This window comes from Setaria viridis, chromosome 5 (assembly GCF_005286985.2).
Source record: "Setaria viridis chromosome 5, Setaria_viridis_v4.0, whole genome shotgun sequence".
Taxonomy (NCBI): domain Eukaryota; kingdom Viridiplantae; phylum Streptophyta; class Magnoliopsida; order Poales; family Poaceae; genus Setaria; species Setaria viridis.
The window spans coordinates 7,496,408-7,521,804 of record NC_048267.2 but is presented as its reverse complement, the minus strand read 5'-3'; the positions used below and the strand labels follow the sequence as shown (position 1 = coordinate 7,521,804).

The following is a 25,397-nucleotide window of genomic DNA, read 5'->3' as shown; positions in this document are numbered from 1 at the left end:
CGTAGGCCCCGCGCCCTCTCCTCGCGACGTGGCTTAGCGCTTGTCGGGGATAGACCCCCAGTACCCGCAAGGAAGGAAGAAGACGAACTCCTACTAGGATTCCTCTACAATGCTACTAGGACTTATATCATGTAATTTTACTAGGACTCCTACCTTCTAACTAGTAATCTCGCCCCCTGAGTATATAAAGGAGGGCAGGGATCCCTAAATTGATAGGCCAAGACCTCATAGAACTACAACAAAGGATCAAATCCTCAATACCAAACAACACACAAGCGCAGGACGCAATATACAACACCCCAAACAGGACGTAGGGTATTACGCTACTCTGGCGGCCCGAACCTGTATAAATCCGTGTCTGGTGTCCTCGCTTTCACCATCAAGTTACAGGTCCAGCGATCCCCACCGACCAATTTACTACCTTGGGATACCCCTCGGTAGGTTGCCGGCTATAAAACACCGGCAACGCTGCCCGAGCTCCTCCAGCCCGCGCGGAGCCACCCGAGCTCTCGGAGCCCCGACCACTAGGCCTGGTCAACCTTGCATCGCGCCAGATTCGATGGTCGGCGGTCGCGCGCAGGCATGGTCGACGCCATATCTAGCCTCCAAGGGCCGCACCACCGCTACCTCAGACCGGCCCGCGCCATGGCTGTCGGCATTAGGGGCTCGGAGATCGGGCTATAGGGCGAAGAGACGGGTCGCATGCCGCCGCAGCCGCTTGTCGCGCGGCTCCTTGACGTTGGCTAGGGGCTGCTGCATCTCATTGCCCTGGTTCCCGGGCCACCGGTACTCCTCGTCGCAGGGACGCTGGCGAGGGCGTGACCCACCGTCGCCTGCGGGGTCGCGTCGCTTGCTCCTGTCGCCATGGGTGATGGGGGGTGCTGCTCCTAGCCGTGGGAAGGTCACCTGGGGTGCGTCGTGCTGAGCCTGCCCCACACATCGCCATCCAGGCCAAATCTGGCCGCGGCCCAGATCTGCTTTGCCGGTGTCGAAACCGCCGTGCCGCCATCGCAGGGGTTCGTAGTTGAGAGAACCGGTGCCGACTGCGATAGGTATGCCCCCGACGTAGCTGCATCTGGCCGGAGTGCCGTGGGATCTGGCTGGAGCATCGTCGGATCTGGGTTGCTTGAGGGGAGAGAGAAAGAGCTGTGGTGGGAAGAGATTGAGAGAGTGGGAGGCTGGCTGTACGGTAGGAGAGAGAGTGACCGGCGTTCAAATCATTTTGAAAACAGGAAGGAGAACGAAGTGCTCTTTTATTGTGTACATGAACCGGTATCTGTATGTAGGTCATCATACAAAATACAGTACATGATAAGATGTAATTCTGTCACACTGACACATGACTCAAATCTCGATACATCCACAGTACAAAAATGAAGGTACATGATACCTTCCATCATAGCTGCACGGAGTATTAAATCTTAGTTCCCCGGCGATGATCCTGAGGGCAACCGCAATGGTTATAGAGAGCAACTCTCTATAACTCGGTACATGTCACCTATAGAGAGCAGTAAAGATGAGGCATCCAATGGATCAGCTTTCACACCTACTTTTCCAAAGTTCTGTAGTCCCCACGATTCAAGATTTTTTAATCACTTCTCTCCCTACGCTCTATGTCTGTGGCCCGCACGAACGGGCGCCTCCACTGGTCCCAGCTCCCGGCCGGCGAGGCCTGGACGCCGGCCAACCGCAGCCCTACAACCACGCACCAGCTCCGCGCTACCCCCTCCATGATGTCCCCTTTGCCAGGTGCCTAGGCCCCATCGTGGCCTGCCTCCTCGCCCATGCACCGTCCTCACCGGCCATGGCTGCCTCCCCGCACCGCAGTGCCGGCTCGCTTCCCCGCAATGGCGGTCGTGGCCGCGGCCATGCCGAGACTCGCGACAAGGGCCTGGAGCCCACCTCCGCACGAACTGGGACTCGTCTGCGATGCCGTCCTTGCGCTCACAGCTCGTAGGAGCAGATGCCGGCGGCGTAGGCCGTGAGGCTCGGTAGCCTACGGCGGGGCATGTGGGTCTCGTGGTGCTAGGCCTGGCGATGTGGCAAGGATCCCGAGCTTGACGATGTTGCAGCTGACCTGCGCGCCGTGGCGTCTGAGCGCCCGCGCCTCCGTCGAGCCACGACCGCCAGCAGAGCCCGCGAGGCTCCACGGGTCACCGTCGCCTGACCGCCCTAGCTCCCGTGTAGTCCGTCCGCAGCGAGCTCACCCCGCCCCTCCGCCGTGTCCGCTGCCTGCGACCCCCGTCCGGCTACACTGACGGTCCTTCCCACCCCTCCGGCCGCGTCCGCACCCCGCCCGCCGGCCGCCGCCTGCGACGTCACCTGCGCTGGCATCCCCTCCCGCGCCAATCCCCGCGCCCCGCCCGTGCCCACGGCGCCGTGGTCGAGATGCCTCCCGCCGGATCTCGTGAAGGCCATGCCCCTCCCTGGTCCCTACGGCGAGCCAAGCGAGCTGCGCTCGCCGGCCGCTCCAACCCCATGCTCTCTGGCCGCGCTAGCCTCGCCGGCCGCTCCACCGTGGAGCTCTCCGACAGCGAGGCAGAGGATGCGAAGAAAAAAGAAAAGATAAGCATGTGGTAGGGTCCGCTCGGTGCAGGGGAGAGCCTATCTACACCTACTACGGGTGCCGTGAGTTCCTGATGAAGTGCCGCTGGCTGCCGAAAAGTCGAGGACGCCAGCTGCACGTAGGCCGGAGCGAGAGCAGAGGGGGACATCGGGCTCCGAGGCCGGGATTTCGTATGCGGCTCGGAGTCATAAAGCGGGCGTGGTGACTAGGTTGGTTTGTCCCGGCCCGTCCCCTGGACTCCGGAGGATAGGATGCGGCCGCCACACCCCAACCCCGGGTCCGGGTGGTCCGATCTGTGACTCCAACCCATGTCTTAGACGAGCGGCGTGTGTGTTCCCACCATGGTTGCCATGCCCCGATGCTCGTCGAACAGCGTCGCGGCACCTCCGGCATCAGCGTGGCAACCACGGAATCAGTTCTCGGAACGGGGACGAACCACAGCAGGAAGCCAGCTTCCTGTCGTCCACCACAAGTTCAGAACGCGACGTGCCGCATCAAGAGCCCTCACCGGCGGCCGGCAGTGAGCCGAGCGTGCGCCTCCGGAAAGCGCCGATACGTCGGCGGTTTTCCTCTCCTCCGGCCCCAATTCCTCCACTTCCAGTCTTCCACGCCCCCCTCGCACGCCTTTTGCGAGCGAGCGGGCGGGCGCGCATGATGCTGCGGCGGACCACCCCACCACGCAGCACGCAGCCGCCGTGCAGTGCATTGCTGCTCCCATCGTTCCCTTCTTTTGACCGCTCGGCGGCCTCGGCTGCCTGCCTGCCCGCACGCCAAAGCCAGCCGAAAAGGCCCAAAAGGCTGGCCGGGGGTCCCTGCCCTGCCCTGGACGACGCGACGCCGCACAACAGCGGGGCCGTGCGTGCTCCCCTCGCGGCAGGCGTGCGCAATCCTGTGTGCTCCCCCCCTCGCCCAGTCGCCCGGTCCCGAAACCCACCGGCACACCCACCGGCACCCCCGTGCCAGCAAACAGTGCCATCTGCTGGTGCTGTCACGGCACGGTACTCTGGATTGATAGATGGACGCTTATTAGCGTATCTTTTGACTGGCCAATGATTAGTGGCCGGCCTTGTTTAGGACAGCATAAACTGAAGATGGTTGCCTTAAACTTGTATCAGTCGTGGTCTCATGGAAGGAAGGGGCTCACCCACTCCGTGTCGCTGTCCTTTTATCGTCCTGTACAATGACCAAGATAAGTTTTAAGTTGGATGGGATGGGAACAACAAAGCTCTTAAACAAGCTCTCCCTGACGTGACAAGCAAATGCGTAGGTCTCAAGTTCGCCCGAACTGCCATCCATATTTTGTGCTGCGCCGCACCCAAATCAATCCTTAGACGGTGTTCGGTTCCACGATAGTCACTGTCACATCGAATATTTAGATACTAATTAGGAAGACTAAATATGAACTAATTATAAAATCAATTGCACGGATTGAGGCTAATTCACGAGACGAATCTATTAAGCCTAATCAATGATGATTTGACAATGTGATGCTATAGTAAATATATGCTAACCATGAATTAATTAGACTTAATAGATGTGTTTCGCGAATTAACCTCCATCTATGGAATTGATTTTATAATTAGTCTATATTTAATACTTCAAATTAATATCTAAATATTTGATGTAACTATAACTAAACTTTCCTCCGTGGAAGCAGCACCCCCCTTCGATCGCGTCAAGATGAATCATGCAGCCGTGCAAGTACAAGGACTGGCAGCAGAGGCAACGGTGAGCAGCTGACGAGATGCACAGAGCACACAGTAGTGCAGGCTGTAGCGGTAGACAGTAGTCCAGCACTCCAGCAGCAGCGGTGAGCCGGTGAACCTTTAAAAAGAAGCAAAGACGGGCGCCTGTGGCCGATGTCACGGTGGATGACGTGTCGCCTTGCGAGGACAGACAACGACTGGGAGGCAGGTCAGGTCGCGTGACGAGTCCTCCAATGAGATACCACCTCCAACCCAGATGAGAAGATCACCCCAAGCCAGGGCAACCAGGCGACTGACTGGGTGATGAGGCAGGAAAACAAAAGAGCGCAGCGAATGAAAGGCAACCCCCTGCGTCTGCCTGCCGTCTGCGTGCGTGCTGGTTACCTCAGGCGCACGGAACGCGCCATCTTTATCCGAACCGGCGTGCGTCGCTGTCCATGTCCTCCGGTTCGCCACTAAGCTCGCTCGTGGACCCCGTCATGTGTTCCGCTGCCGGCAACCACGACCATGATCCCCGACCCCGGTCGGAGGTCCTCCTGTCGTCTGTCTCCATGGCGAATTGGCGATCGATGGCAAAGCGAAAGGTAAGAGCAGCGGCCTAAGCGGGGATGGCATTAACTTTCAGCTCATGTTCTCGACTCTTTGTGCATCTCGATTACATTGAGCACAGACGAGTTGTGCTTATTAGTGACCCTATTAGCAAGCACCCGTTCTTCAGGGTCTAGAGGATCAGTGTGATATCTGTTCTTAATTCAGTTTCAGTTATTGGATCGTCTACACATCAGAGACGGCGCCGTGTATCCAGTCCAGTCGTGGCCTTCCCTGGTCGATTCATCACTTGGCCGCAGCTCCTGCCCCTCTCGGGATCTTCCTGAGGACACCTGAATCCATGTCCGCGAAGTGGGTCCGCAGGTCGTGCACGCCTCGCGCCACCAGGTGGTCCACCTCGTCGTGGTATCGCTCGTACAGCGCCGGCAGCGTCATCGTGCCCAACACCACTGCGGACGCAACATCATCATCATTAGCAGGTTTCTTTGCTGAATAACGTTGTTGGTTTTCTTTCTGAAACTTGTACTGAAAATGACCCGGATAGCGGGGTTACGTACCGAGGTAGAGGAGCGTCAGGGAGCTGAAGCAGTCGGCGATCACCGACGCGATGTACAGGGAGAACACCGTCTGTTGTTCAACGCATAGGCACATTGATCAAACGTACAGATCGATCAGAACTCAGAAGCATATCTTTTGTAGTTTCTGGTAGCAAACTGAATGGGAGGACTGGCGGCGCACCAGGATGAACATTTTGATGTCCTTGCCGCAAGCGATGTAGTAGAGCGTCTCGACCAGCCTGGATAGCCTTCTGTGCCCGTCTTGGATCGCTTGCCTGGTCGCTCTCTCCGACAGGAGAGTCTCAGGGATTCGAGGAACCGGCCTGCAGGTAATAGAATCGCAATGTTCTTCTTTTAAAAGAATCGCAATGTTCAAAAATATTTTCCTTCATTTCTTTCTTGGGTTTGGAATCGGCAAAGAATTCCACGGGCCCGTTTGAGATTTCTGACCAAAGGCCTGTATCAATAGGCCTGTATGAAATACAGTAGGCCTTTTCTACGGGCCTTACATTTCATGGGCTTCAATGGACATGCATGGCAGCAATTGGGCTATGAAGAAAGAGACTTTTTGGGAGGGCTTACAGGTTGAAGAACGAGGACGCGTTGGTCCATATGAAGAAGACGAGCATGCCGATCATGGCCGCGTAGCAGACCAGCGTCAGGAAATGGAACTCCGCCACCTCGAACAGTCCCCACGCCGCCGTCGCGGCGGCAAGGATGGCCGCCGACTCCTTCTTGTCCCTCCAGAGGATGATGTCCGCCGCTGCAACCAACAATCCAATAGGTTGGAACAACAGGTTCAGAGTTTCACAGTTCAGCAGGTGATGCGTCTCGGCAGTTCGGCACCTCTGCGACCACCCAGGGCCGCGTGGAGCGTTCTCTCCCTGCCGAAGAGCCTGGGCGCGCTGTGTCCATGCATTGTCGTTGCCATTCTGGTTGATTTTGTGTGATCACCAATGCAACTCAGGACGCCAAGTTCTTATAGCCAGCATAGAGCTCCGGCTTGGGTGATCTACACGGCGTCCGGTGCCTGGGAAAGCAAAGCATAGCTTTGCCTCATGGCCTTTTCTTTAAGATACTTTGTTGTGCTAGTGGTCGTTTGGAACTGGGATCTGATCCAATTCTTGTGATCCCAGATTCAGCCTCGGCAGCTTAGACGTTTATTCAGTTTTTCGTTTCATGCAGGATGAAGCATGCCTTACTTGCGCTGAAAGATGTCTCTTTTCTGCAGGTAGGATATATAACGCAAGTCTTCTCCTTTCTTTGCTGGAGAGTTATTAAGTAATTTTAGGAGCTAATCTACCATGCAAAGCTTGAAAGTTACATCTTTCACTTAGGTACGTACTATCTGGAGGTTGTTTATAATATGACCAATTCAAAAACTCGATTCCTCTGTGAAGGGGAAAAAAAAAATGATTCCTTCAAATCTAGTTTGTACATGTGAGAAAGATTCCACACAATAAACATCTTAAACAAGTACAGGAAAGGGAGCGCCGGAAGAAGGAACGAATCAACTTCAGTAAGTGCTCTTTGAGCAAAACAAGTTCGAAAGGGCGGATCATGGTTGTGGACTTGTGGTTGCGCGCAATTCAGGCTGCTTGAATAGTATTGCAGGTAAGTTCATAGGCTCGGGTAGATTTTTCTTTAGGTTGTATGTTTCATGTAATCACAACATCCGTGTAAACCGTGCCGGAAAAAACTAAACAGCTCCTCAAACAAGCGTCGTGTAAATTGTCTTCTACCTATTTAATATAACGATGCGCAGTTCTCTTGCGTATTCGAGAAAGAAAAGGTTGAGGAGAAATAAAAGTTTGAGAAGATTCAGTGATATGTCAGAAAATAATTTTTTTTGTTAAATTCACCGTGCCTGCAAGAATGGCACCCAGCGTCCGAGTGCATCACACTTTCGACCCCTTTTCAGATCGACTGAAAAAGAAACCGTGATCCGTCTGTAATCCGGAACGTTTTCTAAGTTTGTTTAAAAATAAAGGATGGTGCTCTAATCATAAACAGCGAACAAAAGTGTCCAGTTTCCAGATCTGCGAATCGATCGCAGGCAACAAAAGGTGCTGCAACTGCAAGTCTGCATCCCATTGCACGGCCCCTTTGTCCAATGTGCTAATAATATATGCGAGTATTCTTTTCTCTGTCTCTTTCACGCAGAGCCACAAGCTTGAAAGAGATGAGATCGAGAACGATCACCCAAGTTTGTGAGTTGTGGGCCAGGCTAATACGCCATTAGATCTTTTTTCCTGAAAGGTAATATGCCATTAGCAGTAGTTTAGTACAATTGGCCTGTTGATCTAATTATGTTTTAATCACCATGATGGCGACACAAAGCTTTGCTGGTTAGAAAACCACGCAAACGACAAGGTGAGATCGGCATGGTGAATTAGTGATGGCAAGTGCTGACCACATGGATGACGGCTGGTGAGTGGTGGCAGGCTAAACCGCTTCAAATATCCGCATCTCCCAGCTCCTAATCTTCAGATGCCCAATCAGCAGCCAGTGCTTAGCTCGAGCCTGTCAATTCGGCTAGACAATGCGCAGCCGAGACAAGGCTACGCAACCTAATTCCGGCCACAAATTATATTAATAAGTATAATCAACTAGTGTCCTCGTCCGTGGAATTGCAATGCATGCAATTCATGCATTCAGAGCTCACAAAAGATGTAGGAGGAGTAGTTGTCGCCGCACTGCAGATGAAATCCGATGAAAGGAAATGAGATGGTGCCTTGCGATCTTAATCATGCGGGGTTAGTTGCCTGTTGCCCCCATGGGTGAATTATATTCTCTTCTGGCTTCGGGTAGGCGCGCCCCATGCGTGTTTCCAAGGGGCGGATCGCTGTGCAGTGCCGGCCCTAGCTATTGACGAGCAGTGCATCCTGTCGGGCGGCATCCAAAGTGACCCAAATCCATCGCAGCTAAAACTAATCAGTTGATAGAGACAGCTATACAATCACGGCCGGGGAAAGCGCCTTTGGTAACTTGTACAACCCGTACTGCGATCTTTAGTACCGGATCAAATAATCAGTACTAAAGAGGTATTAAAAAATAAAAAGAAGAAGAAATCCGGCAGGACGTCCGGCCACGCATCCCGTCGGCCGTGCCCGGCTGCCTTGCCACGCCGCTGCCGCCGACATCGGTAGCCCCGTCGGATCCAGCCGGCCGCACCCAGCTGCCGCCGCCACCACGCTGCCTTGCCAGATCCGGCCGCCGCCGGAGCCTGGGCGCGGTAGGAGGAAAGGGAGGGTAGGGGAGGTGCGAGAGAAGGTGAGGGAGGGGGGAGGGAGAGGGAGGGAGAGACAATACTTGTGCCCTGGGCGTCGCCGTGTTCGGCCCGCAGCCGCCCCCTGCGCCCCGCCGCCTCCGGCTGGACGTCGCTCCCCCACGCGCCCACGCACTGTCTTGCACCTCACCCCGCTGCCGCTCCTCACTGCCAGTGAGGGGTGAGCAGAGGGGGAAGGGGAGGGGTAGTAGAGGGGGAGGGCTCGGGAGAGGGAGGGGGAGGGGTGGGAGAGGCAGGGGGAGGAGGCGGTGGTAGGAGAGGGAGAGGGGACGACATGAGAGGATAAGGAGGGATGGCGCGTGAGGGAGGGGGGGAGCAGATAAGGAGGCGCGCTGGGGTGGGTGGGAATGAGGGTTAGTACCGAGTAGAGACTCCACTCGGTACTAAAGGCCCTCAGGCACATTTCCACCCGGTACTAATGGGTGACCTTTAGTACCGATTGGAGCCCCTAACTGGTACTAAAGGGGGTCATGGGGGCTCCTGGGGAACTAGGCATTAGACTCGGTACTAATGTGAATGCTTACATTAGTACCGGGTCAAAAACCAACAGGTACTAAGGATTAGGACCAATGCTCAGTTTTCTAGCAGTGAATGCACCAATAATCCAAATCCCAATACATCCATGGACTGAGAGTCCTAGCGATCTCGAAGGTGATCCCAACCTCGATCTGATCTGGCCACCGTCGGCGAGATTGGATCCACACCGCCGTGGGTCTCCCTGACCACGGCGTCCACGCCATCATCAGGAACACTCCAGTTGCCGCCGACCACCTGTAAACCATCGGTTAGCTTTGTGTCTGTGCTGGTGTCCACAGATTCCCTAGCTCCTGCTAGGGTAGCGCGCCGCTAGGTTTTTAGTTGGGACCTACAGGTTGATCTCGAGTTCCTACTCAGCCCTGTCCTCTTTCGCAGCAAGCTTTTCTGCCGGCAATCAGTTTTCCACCTAGGGTCGGCCGAGGTCCCTAGGGTTGGATTTTGCCTTCCGAACGCGAGTTTGGATGTTTGTTTCTCCCTGTTGCTACTCCGTTAGGAGGAGACGATGACCGTTGGATTATCATCGAGTGGGAGCTGAGAGGAGGTCTCTGATCTCCTCAGGCATCTCCACCTGACGACAGAAGAAAAAGATGTCATTGTGGACAGCAATGACGAGGTGAGGGAAACTACCCCGTCGGAGTGGTTGGTGATTGGGAAAGCGTTGTCCCCAAAGCCCATCCACATCTTGACCATCTTTCGTGCCATGAAGCCTGCATGGGGAACCCTAAGGGGATGGCGGTGCGATTGGTGGGGGAGAAGAAAGATAACCTGTTCATCACGGACTTTGAGGGATGGGTGGAGAGAGATCGGGCTCTGGAAGGTTCACCATGGATGATTGGCAAGTATGCAGTTATTTTGTAGAATTATAATGCTAGTCTCAGGCCTTCTAACGTATGCTTTGATCGGATGAGTATTTGGGTTCGTGTTCTTAACCTTCCCTTTGGCTGGATGAATGCTAAGAAGTGTGAAAAAGCAGCCAGGTCTATTGGTGTGGTGGAGAAGATTGACACAAATAAAAAAGGAAAAGCTAGCAGCTCTTTTCTCCGAGCTAGGGTGGCGATGGAGATCAACAAGCCGCTATGAAGGGGTTTGTACTTGCGGGATGAAATGCAGAAATCCAATGTTTGGTATGGCATTCACTACAAGAATCTACCTTTCTACTGTAAATCATGTGACCTTATAGGCCACTCTGAGCTTGATTGCCCAACGCCGGCGCTGCGGGATGTGGAGGGAAAACTACCGTATGACGGGGCCCTGAGAGCTCCTGATGACAAGAAGAAGAAGCTGGCGAGTTTTGGAGAGGCGGCGTCGGAGTTGTATGGCAGCGGTTCCTCTTTCAACTCAAGGGGCAGTGGGCGGTCGGTCTCCCGGAGTAGGACGTCAAGGAACTCGACCTCACATGATGACGTGGGGGATGAGAAGTCTCCCCCTCCTCATCCCAAAGGAAAAAATGTTGTTTCGGGAAAAACAGGAGAGGATGGAGGAGGTAGCAGTGTTGCGAAGGAACCGATCATGGAGGCCAAGAACAGTCCTTCTAAGCGGAAGAGGAAGCCCACATCCAACGTTGAATCACCGGAGGCAAGAACGCCCAACCTTAACATGCCACTGGAAGGAGGTAACGCTCTTATCCCTGCTTGTCTTGTCAATTCTATGGTGAACCAGTTCAAGGGCTTGAGTGAGTTCTATTGAGGGTTGGGTTAAGGTGAACACCGATGCTACTTTTGACACCGAGAAGTACACAGGGAGCAGTGGTGTGGTAGTAAGAGACCACTCTGGTGGGGTGGTAGTAGTGGCGGTACGCTAGTTTGATCATATACCGATGCCCTAACTGCGGAAGCAATGGCAGTGAAAGAAGGCTTGGAGCTCGCTATAGAGTTGAGCCAGGAGAATATTGTGCTTGAAGTGGACTGCCGTAGTTTGAAAATTTCTTTGGAGTCTATAGATGATTCTCGTTCCTCGATAGGTGGCCTTTGGCATGGTATCATGGAGCTTGGTAGGAGTTTTTCTTCTTTTAAACGTGTATGAGTCGGTAGCGAAGCTAACGCGGTGACGCACTCCTGCGCAAGTGTGCGAGTGTGGTGTCATCCACCGAAAGTTCATGCTTCTAGCTAGACGCTATTCCAGACTGGGTTATAGGTTTAGCGGCCCGTGATTATACTCCTACTCCAGATTAATGAAAGCTCCATGATGCTAAAAAAAATATCAGTCGATAGAGACCACACCCAAGAGTAAATGAGTAATACTAAGCTGCTTCTTTTTTCCTCTGCTGAGGCGATCCGCCCTCCCCATCTCAGCATCTCCCCGCCTCGTCTCGGCCTCCTCGACGGCATCGCCCACACGAGCCACCACCGTTGACCGGCATGCAGTACAGATGCTCATGAGCATTTCCGTGCCCACTGGCCACTTGGTCACCACTCACCAGTCACCAGTACTAGCTTTTGTCTCGTCCCGTCCCGCTGACAGCGCGGGCCCCATATCTCCGTCCAGCGCCGGACACCAACCGCTGCCTGTACTATAAACGAGCGCTCCAGTCAGTCGCTCGCCCGTCCTCGCCTCCCTTCGCCGCTTCCCCGGGAATTTCGCCGGCCCGGCTTCCGGTCTCCGCTTCTCCACTCTCCAGTACTAGCGGCCATGGACCCCTCCATCTCCTCCGCGTCCTCGCCTCTCCTCAGGCTCCACGGCACCCCGGGCGCCGCGAACGCCAGCCCGCGGCCCAGCCTCGTGGCGGCCGCCCGCCAGCCGGCCTCCTCCGCGACGCCCCTCCGCGCCGTCTCGCCGTCCCCGTCGCCGTCCCGCCCTGCCCCCGCGTCCCCCGCCGCGGAGCCGTTCGGCTTCGACGCGCTCAAGGAGACCTTCTCCGTGGACGTGGCGGCGGCCGAGGCGCGCCCGCTCGCCGTGCCCCTCGCGGCCCCCTTCACCATCGCGTCCTCGCGCCTCGACGCCGTCTCCAACGTCGCCGTCCGCGTCGAGCTCCGCAGCGGCGCCGTCGGGTGGGGGGAGGCGCCCGTGCTGCCGTCCGTCACCGCCGAGGACCAGCCGGCCGCGCTCGCCGCCGCGGGGCGGGCGTGCGGCGCGCTCGAGGCCGCGCCCGCGGCGCCGCTCGGCGCGCTGCTGCAGGACGTCGCGGGTGTCCTCCCCGGACACGACTTCGCATCGGTGAGGAATCCGCACCTTCCCTCGTTCGAGTAATGACGGAGTAGTAAAATTTGCCTTCTGCTAGAGTGTGGGTTGACAGGTGCTTGATCTTCGTGAGATAAAGAACGTGTAATTCGCGTTGAAAGGTCTACTATATCGTGGAAATCTTAAATTGTCGAACGTGCTGATCCCGATGTTGATGGGGTCACTGCACTTTGATTGAAGTATAGGCTTCGATGTAGATGGGAATTGCCTTTCAGGCGCTGAATTACGGAGTCACCATTTTCTGCGGCCAGTAAGCCTTTTCAGCCAGTACCCATGTTTCTTTCAGAGGACAATCTAATTTGTTGCCATCCTTACTGAGGTGAGTGGCATGAATTTTGCCATCATGTGAGAGGGATGAATGTCAGAAGGCCTTCAGAGGAAGCGTAACCGAAAACCAAGTTTGGTTATATCCGCTAATATTTGGTCTGGATGGTAACTGGCCTGGTGATCGTCCTTGACAACCCATTTAACCTGAAAAAAAATGTTTGGTTAGTTATATGCTTAGAGCAGTTCGTTCAGAATACAAGCCACTAAACCAACCAGTTTTGTATCCCAAAAACAAAAACCCTACATAAGCATAAAGGTCCTTTCCGTGTGAAAAATCGATTATTTTGTTTAGCTCATGTAGAAATGTTCCGTTTATAAAAAAGACCGTTGAGGAATAAATGGAAAGACAGGCATGTATTATTGTTTGTTTAAGATATTCATACGTGTACTCAAGTGTTCGGTTGCTGTTTATACTTCAAATACAAGATTTACCATTCCAGGTTTATTTGATTGTAACTGTTTTCCAATTAAGGCTAGAGCAGGAGTGGAGATGGCACTGATTGATGCGGTCGCTAACAGCATTCGCATCCCTCTGTGGAGGTTATTTGGAGGGGCATCAGATACTGTGACCACAGACATAACGGTATATGGTTATCTCATCATACTCTGCACTTTATCCAGAAAGTTTATAAATACCTTCACCAAAGTTGACATTCTATATTTCCCAACCTAGATTCCAATCGTGGCCCCAAATGAAGCTGCTCAATTGGCTGCAAAATATCGAGGGCAAGGGTTTCAAACACTGAAGCTCAAGGTTGGGAAAAACTTGAACTCAGATATAGAAGTTCTGAAGGCTATACGGCTCGTCCATCCAGACTGCTCATTTATCTTGGATGCGAATGAGGGATACACAGCTGATCAAGCAATTGAAGTTCTTGATAGACTAAACGGTTTGTACTCCTGCGAACTCTGTGCTACTATATGCACCTTCTAATCTTGCCTCAATATATTGAATTTATTAGCTTTTCATCATCTGGATATTCCAATCTTCTCCCAGTAGTTCTTCTGATTTATTTTGTTTCTATTCTGCCACTGGTTTCAGAAATGGGTGTGACTCCTGTACTCTTTGAGCAACCAGTTCACAGAGATGATTGGGAAGGTCTCCGAGATGTTAGTATTGTTGCCATGGAGAAATACAAAGTCGCTGTTGCTGCTGATGAAAGTTGTCGGAGTTTGCTTGATGCTCAGAAAATAATAAATGGGAATCTGGCCCATGTTATTAACATCAAGCTAGCAAAATTAGGGGTTCTTGGAGCCCTTGAAATAATTGACGCTGCAAGAAAAGCCAATGTCGCTTTGATGATTGGCGGTATGGTCGAGACTAGAATCGCTATGGGCTTTGCTGGTCACCTAGCTGCTGGGCTTGGTTGTTTCAGGTGTGTTTGTTGTGAAAGTATGAAATCATTTTTTACATTGTGCTTAGGTTGCTCCAGCCAGCAAATTGAAAGAAATATTACTTTGTTCAAGACCTTATATATGTTGAATGAGCTGCTAAAATTGTTCTTGAAACTTATGGATGCAGTTTTGTTGATCTGGACACACCCCTTTTACTGTCGGAAGATCCAGTGTATGGCGGCTATGAAGGTAGTCTTACTCTCTGCACAAAACTCTTTATATGTCTGCAGTTCCTTTTTAAAGACAGTAGCTATTGCCGACTACATTCATGTCTACTTTTATAAAAAATGGGAAACTACAGTTGTAGGTCCAGTAATGGTTTCAGGCCCACAAAGATTCAGTAATGCTTTCGTTTCTGTATGATGTGTCATATGTGTTTTTTTCCTGGACTCAGCTTGCTGAACCCAAACCCTTATGTATCTCAATTTTTTTCATTTGAGGAAACTACTTATGTCGTGAAAAATATGTAGTGTTATGTTATTCTGAGCTATCATCTCTTCTGCCATTATGCTCCTTATATACTCGGATTATTTCATCTATTGTAATATTTATTTCTTGATGCCGCTATCTTTGTTGAGGAATTGCTCCTTTCAAGCTGCTGACCTTCATAAAAAAAACCCCTCAAACTGTGCCTCTAGTTTATAGTTCATATGACTCATACAAATTCTCTCGCCAGCCTTTGGACCTCTGTACAAGTTTACAAACGCCCGTGGCCATGGTGGTTTCCTTCACTTGGACAACGATGGGTCGGTATGTCACAGTTATCCTTGTTGCTTAGTTACACTCTGTCTTCTTGTAAAAGTATTGTGTTATTCCCCTTGTTTCATGTGGAAGCAATGTTTTTTTTTTGCCTGAACTGGCAATGTAGCCAGCTGCAAACATTGTTTGGAGCTGCAGTAAATTCAAAACTCCTTTGTCATATACAGTTACAAATGTAAATGTAAAGCTCTAATAGTAGCATTTCTTAATTTATCTAGTTTTCTGTTTTTTCCTGAGCGAATAAAAAGTTTTAGTAGAACTCATCAATCTATATGAAATTTTTGCAGAAATGAAGATGGTTAACAACGGATTTGTCAGTCCTGGAGCTTCATCGAAGCATTGCAGCTCATGGCATAACTGCATTGTTCCATTGGATGACCATCGTTGTAATTGAAATCAAAGGAGCAGTAGCAAAGCATGTAGCCTTCAGTTTGCTGCTGTTGCAAGTCCGGTCAGGGCTATAAGCCTGTAACATTTGATCAGGATGTAGATAGTATATTTATAAGGCTGTTTCAGCTGGCATTGTTGTTATCAAAATATTCCAGTAACTGCTATGCAATAAATATACCTGGTTGTAAATATTACATGCAGCCCTGTTAAGCTTTTGTTGTTCTATAGCTTTTCAGCTTGAGTAAGGTGTGGTTTTTCAAAAGGAAAAAAAAGGTTTGTCTTGATTGTGCTGAACGTATGGAAGAGTTGCAGCCTGCCCTGAATCCCTGATGCTTGCTGCCTTGCACTTAGGATTGCCTTGCAGAAAGATTTGTGTCAGTGTTCGGACTATTCAGTAGCATTCCTTTCTTGGTGGCGGCTGAGGTGGCTTGGTTTGGACATGTGCCGCGGCAGCGCATCTACCTGTGAACCTGTCCGCCATGCCTGCCGGGTTCATCCTACCAACTTGAACCTCCCACAGTTCTAGCCGGAGCTAAACACTCCCCCCAACTGGCCTACAAGTCAACAGCTTTTTAGTGTGTGCATGCCAGTATACCCGTGAGGTGATTTACTCCTTGTCTTTTGATCATTGCATCTGCCTTCAGTTTGTGCGTCGCTGTCCGGTACCGATTGCAATAAAATCCCCTCCAAATTCACTGTGCAGTTGCGAGGAGAAAACGTTTTCTTGACCTGCATCACCATTGTTTGTGTGTACGAGCACTGCTTGCCGTAAAAGTTCAGTCCATGGGGTGGCTTCAAATATTACTGAATTTGTACTGAATTTAGAAAAGCAAGCAACTGTATAGTACTGCTTGCCGTATGAGAGAAGGTTTAGAAGCAAGCAACTGTACAATACTGAATTTGTGCCTGCATAACAAGTCAACCATCCGAGATTTTGACAGGGCTAGCTGCCATGGCAAACTTGAACTGCAGTGTACGAGTACTACCTGGCTCGAATTCTCGATGGCTAGACGTAGACAAGATGAAAATACGGTATCAGACGCTCTTCCGAAGTTCTAATTTGGTTACTCCGGATGAGAATGACAACTCTTATTACTGACAACGGCCAAACATGCCTTCAGTTCGTCATCTCGCCTGTTCGTCAACCGTCACCGCTCTCTCAGTTTCAGGAGATGATGAGCTCAAGTCTCGGAGCTGCGTTCCAGCCGGTGCATTGCGTACAGACGTCAAGTCAAACAAGCAGGAACCCAGAGGAGAAACCGCAACACTTCTCGAACATCATGGCGTTAACATTAACCACCAAAAAAACACTTGCCTTTGACGCTCGATTTTTTCATGCTAATACTAATAACATCAGGACGCAAATTAAACAAGCTCCCGAGCTGACACGGAGGACACGCTCCCGATGGAGTTTTCACTCACGCAGCTGCAACGCCTGCAGCTTCCTGTCGAGCACCTCGGAGCAGATCCTTCCCATGGTCTGATAGAAGGAGGCGAGGTCCGAGAGCTGGTCCACCGTCATCTCCGCCATGAGCGCCCGCGCCGCCGCCTCCCGCCCGTTGTTCACCTTCAGGCTGTTGAGGTACCCCGACGCGTTCCGCACCGTCGCGCCCATCTGCTTCAGCCGCTTCTCCTGCTGCACGCTCAGCGACGCCGTGTTCGACTGCAAATCCACGCACAAAGTTAGCTCGGACTTGGCTTCGTTCGCTCGTTGTCGCGAACGTGATCGACGAAACGACCGACGTGCTCGGCTGAAAGGTTGGCTTACCTCGAGGAACTCGGCGCCGGCGTCGAGGTCGCGCGGCTCCGCCGGCTTCGTGCGGCCGCCGGAGAGGTACATGTCCTTGGCGAGGGAGAAGCTCCGGAAGATGACCCTGCGCCGCCTCTCCATCTCCTTGTTCAGCTTCGGCGACGTCGGGACGGCGCTCCGGGGCACGTGCGCGGCGGCGAGCTGCTTCTCCTGGTACGCGACGACGGCGCGGACGAACTCTTGGTAGGGCCTGGCGCAGCCCGGGTAGTCGAACTCGTCGGAGCCGGGCTTACGCATGCGCTCCGGATGGAACTGAAGGCCCATGATGAACTTGCCCTCCGCCGGGTTGTACGCGTTCGGGTCGTAGAACCCCTCGATCAGGCCGTCCGGCGCGAACGCCATGGGCACGAACCGCTGCGCCAGCCGCCGCACGCCCTGGTGGTGATAGCTGTTCACCATCAGCTGCTTGCCGCCGTCTTCGCCGTCGGCGAGGTCGTCCGCGAACCACTCGTGCAGCGGCGTGCCCGGGAGGACGCGGACCGGGTGGCGGTGCCCATCGTAGTCGCCGTAGTTTATGTGCTGGACGGCTTCGCCTCCCAGCTCGTGCTCGACGTCCTGGTAGAGCGAGCCGCCGCAGGCGACGTTGAGCACCTGCGAGCCGCGGCAGATGCCGAGGTAGGGGATGTTGCGCTCGAGGCAGCGGCGCGCGAGGCGGAGCTCGATCGAGTCCTTCTCGTGGTCGATGGCGGCGTCGCTCGGGTGCAGGCGCCGCACGGCCTCGAGCTGATCCGGCGAGAGCGCGCTGCCGTCGCCGTCGCCGGCGTCGGAGGACTCGTAGAGGGAGGGGTCGATGTCCTCGCCCTCGCAGAGGAGCACGCCGTGGATGGGCTCGAACGAGTCTAGCAGCGTGTGCACGCCGGCCACGCGCGGCACGATCACCGGCACCGCGCCGTACCCCACGATGAGGTCCAGGTGGTACTCACCTGAGAGGACACAAACCACACACATATGCGGCCATGCAGGCGTCAGCCACTACCGTCCAAGTCGAGCCATCCATGAATTTCTACTAACGAATCAATCAGAGAAGGCTAAAAATAAACTCACCGACGAAGTCGACGAACTTGTTCTTGCGGACGGTGCGGCGGGAGACGATGAGCACGCGGGGGAGGACGCGGGCGAGGTCGGGGGAGGAAGACATGGCCGCCGCCTGCAGTCCGAAAGCTACCGAGATCGTGCTAGCTTGCCCAGCGATTAGCTGCGGGCTGCTGCCACCCTTTGTGGAGAGTTCTTGGTTTCTTGGATTTGATGAGACGGGGAGGAAGAAGGGTGGTGGGTATTTATAGAAGGCGATCGGGAGTGTGTAGCTGTACGGGATCGGTCTTATCACGAAATCGAGTCTGAGCCCAGCGTTTCTATCCATGGCGACGTGCGTAATCCCAGCTCCGTCTGGGCGCCGCGTTACAGCAGGTCAACTCTGTCCAAGGTCAAAGGGGGCAAGTGCGATATTGCTAGCTACACACCCAAAAATAAAAGTCTGCATGTTGTCAAATCCAATGGCGTTGGATGCCAATCCAGCAGAGGCGTAGTAGATGGTAATGGATATAGGCCTTATCGATCTACACATATATCATATATGGTACTATTCAATTACTACTACCTTCACAATCTTTTGTCTAACGAGGAAAGTTAAGGATGTACTTAGTGTAATCTTTTCATGCCATTCTGTTCGTCGCCAGGAATTGCCATTCATTGTCGATGCTACTAATTGACGCCAATAGACGGTAAATCTTGATATGGTAACAAATGAAGAGGTTGCAAATCCTAAACTTCCACTATACTCTTCCCTAACTTCAATTATATGCCAAATAAACTTAAAAAATGCTAGGTTAGCGGAATAGAAACTTGTGGAGATTAGCAAGCATAATTTTAGGGAATCGTGTTTGGTGGTATAACTTTGGTACATTTGACATACTAAATAGGTTTAGCTGTAAGGGTAAAACAAAGAATAGGATAAGAATGGTAATGCAACTCGTGAATGCAATGCATAGGGAAAACGTGGGATTTCAAAGCATACTTTCGTGCCAGAAATAGTGGGGAGAGGTTAATTGCAAACACCCACTTTGTTAGTAGATGGCATAACATTAGCACAGCTAAGCAGCCTGTGGATGGGGCTGCTCTATCAGCTGCACACACTCGTCCAATTCACTAATCTTATCGGCACACTATTTCAATGCCATGGAGGTGACGATGGTGTTTTGTTTAAAATTCCCGTGTGTAGCCGAACTGAGCAAGTCAATGGATTGGAGGTCGGAGGGTCAAAGGCCAAGAAGCATATGCTTGGGAAGAAGCATGTGCTAACTTTGGTTCCACTTGATTTTGACAAATTATCCTTTGTTGTTTAAGTGAATTTTGACAAACTTGTGCGCACTCAAGATCCCTAAAATAGGGACTAAACTCCACCAGCGTACTGATATTATTGGAGATGTGCAAAGGAAAAAAAATAAGCATGTGCCAGAAAGAAGCATGTGCAAGCTTGGTTCCACTTGATTAATTCTGACAAATCATCTTTATTTTTAAGTGAAATTTGACAAACTTGTCTGTACTACTTCAGACCTCTAAGAGATGGGGACTAAACCCATCAGTCTACTAGTTAATGGAAATGCAACGGGCATAAATCGTATGGTAGTGAAGAAGCATGTGGTTCGTACTTGCACTTAATTTTGCACTTGATTTTGACAAACTAGTCCATCAACCCGTGCTCCTGTACGGGTTAATATTTTTAAAAGTTATTAAATCTGATAATTATTTATAAATTAAACTCCTAGCTAATAATTAAAATTATTTACCTATTACTCTCTCATTTTTTTCAATACTTCAACATAATACTTATGTACTTATCTTTATCTGGTTATGATTGATTTTCAATTAATAATTACTCTGTAAGCTTTTTGATCCACATTCACACTTTTTTCATTTTGTATCGCACCTCCATAATTGTGTTTAGCATAAAAATCTATATTTTTCATCAATTCCTCACATACATGTATAAATGGTCTAAATGGTGACACTCATCATATGTATATACTTTAACTTAACTTAGTATCTCTATATTAATAATGACATAAATAGGTAATTTAGAATCATGTATTAGTTTACTTTTGGACATTTCTATATGATGCACATGAAGATAATTAGATTAAGATTTAGGTATTTACTTTATTATGTTATTTTTAATAACGGCGTACGTGGGTAACTTAGATACAAGTTTAGAATGACATTTTAAATTATGCTTTATAATGATATGTATGAGTAAACTGGATGAAGCTTATTAGATTACTTTAGATTATTTTTTATATTTGCTAACCTTAGTAATTTAAATATAGGATTAGAGTTTATTTTGAATATTTTTGTAATGATAGTGGTGGGCAACTTTTTAGAAAATATAATAGATCAATGACTATGATTATTAGAGTTTACAGGATTGATGTTATATGTTTTTGATTTTTTTGAGAATTTTTATGGTTTGTCTTTTTTTTCTAGCGTGTCTCGTGGGAACTTGTGTAGTCTCCAATGAAAAAAAATAAGATCACATTGCTACGAAAGTGTTACCATGAACTACATTTCATTTGTTAAATATTCGAACACAGTATTTATATAGATATATACTTATTATCTTCATATCCATTTGTGATATATTTTAGTTAGTATTACTCTATAATATATTCATCAACATTTATAATCTTTAACTTTTCACTTTGCATCGTAAGTACGCTCTATATCTTTAAAATGGTGACACACATCATGCGTATATACCTTAGTTATTATATCATATATCAATAGTGTAGGAAATAGACAATTTAGACTCATATATTGCTGTATATTTTTAATTAAGATGATTGGATTCAAATGTAGGGTTACCTCATTTTATTTTTAATAATGGCACATGTGGGTATAGATGCAATTTTAAGGGGTTACTTCAAGTTTTTTTTAAGTATTATTGGTGGGAAATTTAGTTACAAATTTAGGAGTTATTTTAAATATTGTTTATAATGGCATGAGTGGGTAATTTTGATGAAGATTAGGGGTTACTTTAGTTAATTTTATATAATAGCAGAGATGGGTAATTTAGATATAGATTTAGGGGTTACTTTAGGCTACTTTTGTAATGACATTGGTGGGTAATTTTTTAGAAAACATAATAGATGTAATGGCTATGATGATTTGATTCTACCGATTGATGATGATTTGATTCTACCGATTGATGGCTAGATGTTTTGCTTTTTTATGAGAAATTTCTAGAATTTCTCTCCTTTTTTAGAATGTCCACCTAGAAATCCTAGGTGGCTTCACCTGGAGGCTTCAAAAGAAACCTTCAATTAGTAATAGTAAAATTATCCTCGCTGTTCAAATAAATTTTGATAAACTTGGCACTTGAGATGTAGATAGGAACCAGACTCATCAGCAGTTCAGCACACACTAGTTAGCGGAGGTTGAAGCAGTTGAGCACACACTAGTTAGCGGAGGTTGAAAGGACAATGATTACGCATGCTTAGCAAGAAGCATGTGTTATTTGCTCGTAATAGTGACAAATTAGCCTCGTTGTTTAAGTGAATTTAATTTCGACTAATCTAGCTAGAGTGGTTGGGGTCTTGGGGACCTCTAGCTAGCAGATGGGGACATGACTACGCGGATGGAGCCGACGTGTGTGTTGGGTGGCCGGGTGGTTATCCAGGGGAGGCTGATACGGCCATTGACTTGCTGCTGATGTGTCCAGGCGCGCATGCGTGAAGGCTTAGCCCATCTCGTCTTGCCTTGCGCTTACTCCATTAATCGCCTTGTCACCAACAATCCATGCAGATTTGCCCTATAAGGATTCGTCCTTCTGGATGAAGGTGAACCATGTTCGGTCACGCGGACCGTGCGCGTCATATATTATTACTATATAATCTGCGTATATGTACAGTGAAAAAAAGTAGTTAAGAGTCTGGCCATTTAGTAGCTAGGGTGCAAATACTTAAAGTTGGAGAATATAAGCTAGCTGATTAGCTTTTGTCCTTAATCAGGCCGCATGAAAGTGTGTCATCATCACAATACACCATTTCCATTGCCCTGATATAAGAAATGCACATCACAATTCACGAGAAAGGCTTGTTTGTAAAAACTATCGTGCCACGCGCGTATGTATGCGTGTAACACGGTGGACACAGACTAATGTGATTGGAACGAATGTGTTCCGTGGGAAGCAGTCAAGACTCCGGTCATTTGTTATATGTTAGGGCCTAAACGCATGTAGTTGGCGAATATTGTTGATCGATTATCTTTTTTAGTTGTCCTTTAGGTCGTTTGAAAGGGCGTCAGGATGCACCATTTCCCTGAAATAACAAAGAAGCATCTATCACGATGAGTAAGGTTAGTTCGTAAAAAGTATTTTGGCAACGCGCATAAGCATGTGTAAGAGCATGGGACACGAATACACGATGGGCACACTGTGATTAGAACGAGACCTCCGAGCTAGTAGTAATTAGCACCAATAATCACGAGTCGACCTTTGATCGACCCAGACATGCATGATTCATACGTAAAACGCTAGAAATGGCGCGTAATCAACGTCGGCGTCCTGCTTGACCTTGACGCATGCTCAGGGAGAGCCGCATGTGTTCCCCTGCCGATCGAGTTCAGGGAGAGCCAGCGCCAGGCAGCTGGGTCCGCGTGCATGGCCGACGCATGCCCGGAGGGGAGCCACGGCACCTCACCTGTGGCCGTTGTTGACTTGTTGGCGCGCGCGGCGAGAGGCCAGTGCGGTGTTTGGTGATGGGCATTCAGGCAGGAGGCCCCGACAGGGGGTCGGCCCCGCGATCCAACTCCAAGAAAGCGGTGGACTCGCTGGAGCACTCTGCACGTAGCCCTTGTCGGGGAGGAGGTGGTATTTGGACTGCATCTGGAGCGAGCTTCATCGTTTGCCGCATGGCCCGGTTGCCATCTAGGGGAGGTCCTCCTAGGACGCTTCAAACGGGGGATCATACTCCACTACTCAGCTTCTACTACTCATCAATTGCTTGTCTTTTTTGACAAATATATAATAAAAAACTAGAGAATATACAGGAAAGGAGGAGCTTTTTTAAACGATCCTTGGAGATTCCAAGAGGTACCATGAAATAGGAGTATGATTTGGGTGGCGCATGAGGTGGCAATCTGAAGTAATGATTTTGCTACCGCTACCTTTAATGGCAAGTTGTGATGTACATCCGCTTAATTCTTCATAGTGGTTTTGCAAAAAAAAAAAGCTATATGATAAAAAAAACTAGCACATATGCAAGGAAAAAAATGACAGCTTTTTAAAATGATCCGTAGAGATTCGAGAGGTACTGTTCGGGATAGATCCCCAGTACTCACAAGGAAGATAGAAGACGGACTCCTACTAGAATTTCTCTGTAATTCTACTGGGACTCATACAATTTAATCCTACTAGGACTCCTTGTAACCGACTAGTAATCCCACCCCCTAAAGTATATAAAGGAGGACATTGGTTCCTAGATCGGTAGGCGAAGACCTCATAGAACTATAACAGAGGACCAAATCCTCAATACCAAACGACACCTAAGCGTAGGTCACAATATACAACACCCCAAACAGGACATATAGTATTACGTTACTCTAGTGGCCCGAACCTGTATAAATCTGTATCCTGTATCCTCGCTTTTACCTTCAGGTCCGACGATCCTCCACCAACCAATCTACTACCTCGGGATACCCCTCGGTAGGCTGCCAGGTATAAAACACCGACATCTGGCGCGCTAGGTAGGGGTGATCGTCGAGATCATCGGGCGAGCTTGAGGGACCTCATCATCAAGATCAATCTACTCGACAAGAAGCAAGTCGCCGAGTTAGAGTTTCGAGCATACAAATCTACACCGAGACAGAATCGATGTGCTCCGCGTTCTAGTCGAAGACTGAGTCGGTTTCCGTCGCAGGCTGCTGTATGCAGCTCGTCGATCAAAGCAGAGGCAAATCTGATTCGAGTTGGGAGATCAGGCAAACCAAGGGATCCATGCCATAATTCCCAAAATGACAAAAATATGTTACAGTCGTGTGGGGGATTGAGGCAAATAATCAGCTCCGACTACAATTTTGAGGGATTTGTGCTACACGCACATGGAAGGCTACCACAAGACCTCAAAATCAAATCATAGCCTAACGTACATAGAAGATATACATGAGCATTGCTACCCGACATCCGGCTGCATAAGTCGCCGACGACTATTTCGACTACTTGTTTTGACTAGAAAACTACTCGAGGACGGTCTACTTCAACTACTCATCTCGACTAGAAAACTAGTGGAGGACGGGCCTCATACCGTCGACAACTAATCAGAATGGACTTCGACTAGTCGGCTTCATCAACGACCGTCGCGGATTCACGACGACCGTCACAACTTCGTTGATAATTGTCCACGAATCAAGCTAAGTCACCTTTTTAATTATTTTATATAATTTTTCTAGCTTGTTTTCCACATGCAGGGCAACGCGTCGAGTACTTTTATGTGTATGCCTCTCGACAAAAATTACCCTCTAGATCTACGCTTCACTAATTATTCCTGGGGCATGTTAACCGACAGCTATGGGCTTGGTACACCGAATTATGGAGGCTATAGCTACGGGTTTTCTGCACTGAGTTCCGGAAGGTCCACCACAGGCTTGGTACACCGAGTTAGGAGGCTCTGTCACGAAATTTGGTGCACTGAGTGCTGCAGGCTCACAGCGGCTACACTCTAGTGAGGCAAAAATTCTATGCGCGGCAACACGTGCTCTTTTCGCCAAAAGGCAGAAAAAGTCTCAACGACTACTTTAAGCGCAATCACACTCTCTTTTTATTGTCGCAATGCTGAGTACTTATTTTCAATGTCTCCTCTTAGTGGTCCCTAATCTCCTCGAGCAGAACACGCCTCAATCCGTGAAAGTCTCGGATCTTCTATCATGACTAAACGAATGTGTACACGAGATAATGATCTCATACGCGTAGCAGCAGTACCAGTACACATACATGAGACAAAGATCTCACACGCAGTAACAATAGCTAGAAGGGGACTGAGAGCCTAAACGTAACAGGCTAACTACTCGGGAGAAATATGATCGAAACAAGAGTATGACATACAACATTTACATTACATTCATCACTGAATAAATTTTAGTAATTTCAATATTCTACAATATGCTACATAATGTATGCATCTTTTTTTTAGGTCAAACTTTGACGACGACTCTCCAGGACGCTCAACATACGTTCAATGGCTCCGCTAGCTCCCAGGCTCGAGGGCTAAGCGCCAATTACTACTTGGAACATCTCCAATGACTCAGCTAGCTTCCAAGCTCGGGGGCTAAGCGCCAAATAACTACT

General features: G+C 49.7%; 3 protein-coding genes and 1 long non-coding RNA gene across 4 annotated transcripts; 2 read left to right on the top strand and 2 right to left on the bottom strand.

The window, feature by feature from the left end:
* Positions 1–4,881: 4,881 nt before the first annotated feature.
* On the bottom strand, positions 4,882–6,384 carry LOC140222987 (reticulon-like protein B9). The gene is made up of 5 exons (XM_072294252.1): positions 6,225–6,384; positions 5,961–6,141; positions 5,560–5,701; positions 5,379–5,448; positions 4,882–5,270 (listed from the first exon to the last, which is right to left on the bottom strand). Exons 1-5 carry the CDS (start codon positions 6,307–6,309, stop codon positions 5,107–5,109), a joined length of 642 nt encoding a protein of 213 aa, XP_072150353.1. The 5' UTR covers positions 6,310–6,384; the 3' UTR covers positions 4,882–5,106.
* Positions 6,137–7,206, top strand: LOC117855394 (uncharacterized). Its single transcript, XR_011898383.1, has 2 exons — positions 6,137–6,715; positions 6,861–7,206. It is a non-coding gene; the product is annotated as an uncharacterized lncRNA (long non-coding RNA).
* Positions 7,207–11,740: 4,534 nt separating this feature from the next.
* On the top strand, positions 11,741–15,446 carry LOC117858362 (L-Ala-D/L-amino acid epimerase). Its single transcript, XM_034741418.2, has 7 exons — positions 11,741–12,357; positions 13,181–13,291; positions 13,382–13,598; positions 13,751–14,084; positions 14,231–14,292; positions 14,780–14,853; positions 15,150–15,446. Exons 1-7 carry the CDS (start codon positions 11,833–11,835, stop codon positions 15,153–15,155), a joined length of 1,329 nt encoding a protein of 442 aa, XP_034597309.2. The 5' UTR covers positions 11,741–11,832; the 3' UTR covers positions 15,156–15,446.
* Positions 15,447–16,520: 1,074 nt separating this feature from the next.
* On the bottom strand, positions 16,521–18,334 carry LOC117858361 (putative glutamine amidotransferase GAT1_2.1). Its single transcript, XM_034741417.2, has 3 exons — positions 18,107–18,334; positions 17,021–17,985; positions 16,521–16,915 (listed from the first exon to the last, which is right to left on the bottom strand). The coding sequence occupies exons 1-3, from the start codon at positions 18,198–18,200 to the stop codon at positions 16,667–16,669; spliced, it is 1,308 nt and encodes a 435-aa protein (XP_034597308.2). The 5' UTR covers positions 18,201–18,334; the 3' UTR covers positions 16,521–16,666.
* Positions 18,335–25,397: the final 7,063 nt, after the last annotated feature.